Below are 7,024 nucleotides of genomic sequence, written 5' to 3'. Positions count from 1 at the left end.
GTTCGCAATATAATGAACATTAAATATGAATATTTCTTCTAACATAAATTCATATTAATATTATTTACACTACCTTGATATGATAAAATAAAAAAAGTGCATTATTTAATAACTTTTAATATATTATTCTTTTTATTATTCTCTTTAGGATAATTTGAAAGACAACGTACAATCTTGTCGACATATAGATAGTAACTACGGAATTAGTAAATATTTTTTTAAAAGTAAAGCATATCTTTATCTATTTTTTTCTAAAAAGAATTTATAAATTTTAACGAATAAATATATTTGTATTTATGGGTGAAGCCAATGAAGCATATCCGATTCGCTCTCAAAGTCCTTTTAGCACCACATGTTGTGTGTAAAATCTCTTTCAACTCAACGGGACAAATAGGGACCAAATGATTTCTTAAGGAATAAAAGAAGGAAAATCCTAATTCAAGGCCACTGTTCATTACATTCACAGGTGATGAGTATGACTCATTGTGTGAGAGAGAAAGAGAGGTATCATCACGAGTCAGTGTTAGTGCCATATATATATTAGCATATAACAAGTAAAATCTGAAACAACAAAGACAAGAACAAGTTGAAGTGGAAGAGGCTAACACAACAGATCCTCTCACGTGCACTACAACCACCCTGAGACCGTGTTTCCTCTACCCTTCTTGTCCCCATGTATGCTCCACACACTTTGCTTCTCTTCCCTTCTTTCTGGAGCCTAACCCTTTTATCTTCTTTCTTCTATTGTTTCTTTAGTTTATGTTCAATGAGTTACTTTATTTTTTGGTTTCATTTGTTGACATATGTTTGCATTTCATCAAAAGATTAAGCATAATTCTTTGAGAGATCGTAATTTCTATCCCAAATGAGTTACTTTATTAATTTTAAAAAACGAATTACTGCTTTATTTTTACTTTTTTTTATGTAAGCATCTCTTTTGTTAATTTGCTTCAAGGAAGCTATTGGCAATTTTTCTATGAGCCCCTTGATTCGGTGATTTAGTAATCTTCTCTTACATTAAAATATCTCTCTCATTTAATACGCTGCCAATTTCATATATATTCACTTTGTTTACTTCACTTCTCAAAGTATCAAGCTATTATTTTATTAGCAACAACACAAAGGGGCTTCTCAAACACAAGGTTTTATTACATCACTTATTGAGAAACTTATCTTAATTTTAACTATTCAAAATGTTTATTTAGATATTTCTGTGTAAAACAAGAAACTCGTACAGTCTCACCGACTCTTTCTTTTCAATTAATTAATACCTACATATACAAGTTTGAATTTAATAGGCAACGATACTATTTCTTACTTCATTCACGTACTCGGAAGTTCAGGTCTAATTACGAGGAGGTAGCAGAACTGATTTGGGAAAATGGCCACGTGTCGATGCATGGGCTTGGTGGGCTTCAACATACTTCCGGGGAAAAGCCCATATTGGGTGGAGCCCATGATACATTAGAGTCAATTGTGAAACAAGCCACATGGCAACAGCATTATGAACCGGGGAAGTGGGTTGGGGAAGGCCATGCCCCTCATAGTATAAACTCCATTGCTGCATCCTCTGGTGAACATGGTGCGGTGCCAACGTTGTCAAGGAGGCGAGCATGGTCCAACACCGATTACCGTGGCACAAAATTTGGTTCCAAAAATGCTAATGTTAATGTGTTGGAAGAATGTGACGTTCATAGCGGTTGTGCTAGTGCTGCTGCCACGTTTTGTAGGGACAATGATACAACCATGATCACATCCCCTTCTCTTCAATCTGCTCCAAGCTTGAAGACTGTGGAGGAAGATTCTGCTTGTCACTGTGGATCGGTACGTAACTCTTTTCTATTTAGTGTTCATTATACATACATATTTGTTTTTTTTAAGTTATTGCACAAAACACTGTAAGATTCGCTATGTATATAATTTTATTTTAAGTTTACATATATTTTTAATCATAAAAATATTACAGTCTTTTTTTTTTCTTTCAATTTTTATAAAATTTTATTTATTTTGACAAAATCAACATGATCTTAGTCTCTCTCCATGTCTTTTTAATTTTAAGAATTAAAAAAGAATAAATTTTAAAAATACACCAAAACTGAAAAATATTTTATATTTTGTGGGATTAACTTTTTCTTTTTTTATAATAGTTCAGATTCTTCCAGATTCTTCACATACCCTTTTTGTGTTTTATCGTTTTCGGTCTTCATTTTTTTCATTATCGTTTTCGGTGGATAGTTGGAAAGGTTAAAAGACATTTCGCTAAAGATAATCTTGTAACCATGTATTATTTATTTATATCATGGAAATATTTATTTATTTATTGTTGATAAAAGTCTGATTAAAAAAAAAAAATCTATTAGTAGTTCAAAATTTATTGGCGTAATTGAATATTAATTAAGACGGTGATCATGACATGTGTTGAAATCTTAATGTGCAGGACATTCGAGATAATCAAGATGACAGAGACAGTAAAGCAGAAACAGGCCAAACCAATTCTAAAAGACGAAGTCGAACTGCTGCTATCCATAACCAGTCTGAGCGGGTTATTAACTCAAGTCTTTTGGATCATTTACTGGCTAATAATCCTAACCAATCATTTGCAAACATATAAAAATAATAACAATTTTGTTTAATTTGTTCAATTTTCTAATTTATAGTAGCAAACCTTTTAAATCTTTTGGATGTAGAAAAGAAGAGATAGAATTAATCAGAAAATGAAAGCCTTGCAGAGATTGGTACCTAATGCAAGTAAGGTGAGAACTATGATCACCTGCCACTTCTTTCTCATTTATCCACAAAATGGTAACCGTTTTAGATTCTTTTAAAATTCCCTAAAATAATCATTTCTATTTTCTGTACAAGTTTACACTTTTTGAAAAAAAAAAGTTATATCAACTATTTTTCTTAAAATGTGATAAATTAGTTTTATAAAGGTCAATTTGGATAAGTTTATTTATTTTTTATACACCTCAATTTTTAAAATAGTTAATTGAATGAGAGAATTTTGAAAATATCAAAGTAATTAAGTTAATTTTAACTTATAGAAAAATTCAGTTTTTTCTTCTTATTTACTTTTCTTACAAATACTTACTAAAAATATATTTAAATTAGATGTAATTCATATATAGTTTATAATAATCACATATTCCTTTGGTGGATTAATCGGCAAAATTGCAGACTGATAAAGCATCGATGTTAGACGAGGTGATTAACTACTTAAAGCAGCTTCAAGCACAGATCCAAATGATGAACATGACAAGCATGCCCCAAATGATGGTACCTTTAGCCATGCAACAACAGCTTCAGATGTCAATGCTAGCCAGAATGGGTGCTGGGCTTGGCATGGGAATGGGAATGGTAAACATAAACAACATGGGTACTCACACAACTGCTCCAAGGCCATTGATACCACAACTTATTCAACCAACCACAATTGGAGCTAACCCTACCCTCCCTATGTTTGTTGCCCCTTCCTTTATGATGCCTTCTTTGATTCAACCACATGCCCCTGCACCTCCAAAGCCCCAACTTGCTGCATCTTCAGCCTCCAATATTCCCTCAATTCCTTTGCCTCATCCATATAACCCTAGTCTTACACAAGTATGTGATCTTAATGCATGTTAGGGAATGGTTATCATTATTTGCTCACTTTAACAAGTTTTAAAAACAAATTTTCACTTTTTTTTTTTCTAATTTAATTTCAACTTGAATTTAATTTTGATTCCCTTGTCTGTGAAACTTTTTTACATTAGCACCCCTGGGTGTTATTATATTATTTAAAGAAGTTAACCATGATCACCATTGCCTTGTACCTCAAACACTCTTTCAGTGAAATTTATGACAGTATAGGATTATACTAACAAGTGTCCTAACAATATTGGTTAAGAGTATTTAATATATTTTACTGAAAATTAAGTATTTAATGATTTTTATGCTTTTAATACAATAAAATTCCTCTCTCTCTTAATAGTTTTTTTCTTAAAAATGTCTCAATGCTTATTGCCATTTACTTAAAAATATATTTATAATAACAATTACTTTGAGTAAAGAAATAATTTTAAAAAAAAATCCTTTAACCTGTGTACTTAGATTTGTGTTTTCTTCATTTGACACAGTTATTCTTTAATTGTGAATTAAGGCTAACAAAGAATATATTGTTGCAGACAGTGAATATGGATATCCTCAACAACATGGCAGCACTTTACCGACAACAAATGAGTCAGAACAATCAAGCCTTGAGCAGCATGTCCCAACCACACAATGAGCGAAGCCGTTAAGAACAAATTAAATATTTCTGATAGGAGAAGCAAATAATGGATGAGGTACAAACGTGCTGGAGTTATACACTTTGGAATAAGTTTGAAATGTAACCACAGCAATAATCATCCATATTAATAACGTGTTTATATTTCAATTTAAAATCCCAAATCCGTAGTTTTGATGCAACATGTATGTTTATAGTTCAATGTAAAATGAGGAAATAATCATTTTTCTAAAAAATATTATAAAATTAAACTTTTTTTTTAGAAATAAATTTAACTAAATAGATAAAAAAAATGTTAAATTATGCTTAATCCATGATCTAAGACTTTCTCAATGCCAATTTAAACACGTTATAAGAAATTAATGAAAGATGTATCGTAAATGCATCCAATGACATTACATTGAGTTTGGACACGTACGCAATGCATATATAAATTTTGCATTATATATTTTGTTCCTAAGTTTATTTTTGTCTTTTTCTATTTTTTCTAAAACAAGCTCGATGATAAAAATAAACATGCACAAGACTTAAATCCTGAACTTTCACTGCTGGGGTAAGGAAAATTTTCACTTTCATTTTAAACAAAAATAGTTTTTTCTTTCAGTTTTTAAAGTAAGAGAAATAAAATGAGATATTTTCATGGAATATTTCTTATATTTTTTATTTATTTTATAAATATTTTATAACTTAGAAATTTAAAAAATACTATATTTTTTCTTCTTCTTTTATACTTCTATCCTAACATAATCTTAGAGTATTTCATTTTGTATAGTAATTAAAATATGCCATATTGCTCATTGGGTTTCTGACTTGGTCGTCTAAACATAATTTGACATAACTGTATTTATTAAATAGCTTAGTTAATATTTTTTTAAAGCATAGTTAGCTAAGAAAACATTTAGGTAATCTCAAATAAATATAAATAATTTATTACATATGTTGTTTTATTATCATTGTAACTAAAAATGATAGGTCAGATCAAGTTTTGTCAAAAATAGACTTGTCTTACTTTTCATATTTAAGCTTGATCAATTACACAATAGAGATTTTTTTTAGCTTTAATTTCACCTTATTAAAAGTTTGATGTAACTAAAAGTCAATTTTATGTTAAGTGGTTTATTTCTACATGGATTAGCTAACTATAGCGGGTCAATTATTGTGGCTGCTAGTAAACTTCAGCTGGATTGTATTAAAATATTCTCAAAAGTGTAACCTGTAAATATATTCTTTAAAATAGAGATATTGAGTTTTGTTAAGTTCATAAGTATTTGTTAAAACATTACATGAAATTGAGTATAAAATCAAAGTATCAATATATATTTATTTATTTAATGTTAAAAATTATTATTGAGAGATATTTAAAAACTTTATTACATAGTATATCTTGAAATAAATTTTTACGTCAATCTAAATTTTTCAAAAATCTAAGTTAGACTTAAAAAAAAGTAATTTTGAAGTGAATGAGTTAAGTTTATACAGTGACTGCATTTTAATCCCTACTTATCACTTGCATATGTGTCTTATTCTTATGAATATATATATATATATATATATATATATATATATATAAAATATAATATAATGGTGGAAAATCAGCTTAACATTTGTTAAATAATAGTTTAAACTTGACTTTAACTGTGAATATTAGTTATTCAATATCCAGTTTTCAAAAATTGTGTAATTTTCTTAATATTGCAGAATTTCATTATCTGAAGCATATTTCCATGGCATTTAAGAGGGCCTAATGACACTTAAAATGAAAGGTTGACATTTTTCCCACAGCGAATGATAAGAGGACATATTCATGAGATGGCTCCAAGCAAGGATGCGTCTTTACACTGCAATTATCTTGCTGTTATATCTCTGTATTAAATGGGTTTGACTAGTGGTTAGATAGAATCAAGCGTCCACAAAGGTGCACCACAAATTGGGAGGGGTCGTAGCCCAACAAAGGGACCACTAGTATTTCGTGCGGGTTCCTATTAAAGCACAAGCTTCAGCTAATTATACAAAAGTTCTTTTCCTCTAAATGATAAAGAAACAGAGAAAAATTGATGATGGGGGCCAAAATGCTGATCAGGAAATACTAACTGAAGACTGGTGATGAAGCTTGCCACTGTGGCTGTGTTGTTTTCAACTGCAAAATTGTGGACCATTGGCTGGATTGCTACTGATGCATGTTGCCAAGCAAAATAAATTTTGGACATAAGAAAAAATATATATGATAGACAATGGTCCAGTTTGAGTAAACTCGTAAAAAGATTTTTACAAGAAAAAAACTAATATAACAAATAAATAAATATCCTCTAATAAATTAGAAACAACTTATATTTTTTAAGAAATTTTAAGAAGTTCTAAGTTTCTCTAAATTTTAAATAAAATATTATTTTTAACATATAACTGAAGTTTTTTTTTTTTTTTATGCTGATTTTTTTTAATGAAAATTTTTCTGTAAGTGCATCCAAACTTTACTAATGTAAATGATAGAGTGTGAAGATATAAAAAGAAGTAAAAATGTTAGATAAACATATATTTTGTAAGGTTATTGGTTTTGGTCCTTAATAATTAATAACATGACTAATCTAATTATTGATGTATGTAAATTTTTGTGTCATGTGTTACTTTGTTGTGAAATCACCTCAAAGAAAAAGATTAAAAAAAACATAATTTAAAACTATAACAACTAAATACAAAGTTGCAGAAATTAAACTAAAATCAGAATAAGATAAGATATATTTTAAGAAAAATATATATCTAAAC

The 7,024-nt window shown here is 29.1% G+C and overlaps 1 protein-coding gene across 3 annotated transcripts; it reads left to right on the top strand.

Annotated features, from left to right (window-relative positions):
* Nucleotides 1-446: 446 nt before the first annotated feature.
* On the top strand, nucleotides 447-4,523 carry LOC113848510 (transcription factor UNE10-like). Of its 3 annotated transcripts, none has more exons than XM_027478075.1 (6): nucleotides 447-675; nucleotides 1,344-1,824; nucleotides 2,438-2,542; nucleotides 2,688-2,753; nucleotides 3,178-3,600; nucleotides 4,164-4,523. In XM_027478075.1, coding segments are annotated over exons 1-6 (1,191 nt in total). In that variant the 5' UTR covers nucleotides 447-673; the 3' UTR covers nucleotides 4,278-4,523. The 3 variants fall into 3 exon arrangements, with proteins under 3 accessions (XP_027333876.1, XP_027333885.1, XP_027333891.1); XM_027478084.1 differs by having other exon boundaries at nucleotides 555-675; nucleotides 1,367-1,824; XM_027478090.1 differs by having other exon boundaries at nucleotides 558-675; nucleotides 4,168-4,422.
* Nucleotides 4,524-7,024: the final 2,501 nt, after the last annotated feature.

This window comes from Abrus precatorius, unplaced genomic scaffold (assembly GCF_003935025.1).
Source record: "Abrus precatorius isolate BTA unplaced genomic scaffold, Abrus_2018 Scaffold10, whole genome shotgun sequence".
Taxonomy (NCBI): Eukaryota; Viridiplantae; Streptophyta; class Magnoliopsida; order Fabales; family Fabaceae; genus Abrus; species Abrus precatorius.
This window is presented reverse-complemented; position numbering and strand designations above follow the sequence as displayed.

Coding starts and splice junctions, on each gene's coding strand:
- LOC113848510 (XM_027478075.1), top strand. Junction 2,543..2,687: donor TCCATAACCAGTCTGAGCGG/GTTATTAACTCA, acceptor TTTTGGATGTAG/AAAAGAAGAGATAGAATTAA. Junction 2,754..3,177: donor TGGTACCTAATGCAAGTAAG/GTGAGAACTATG, acceptor GCAAAATTGCAG/ACTGATAAAGCATCGATGTT.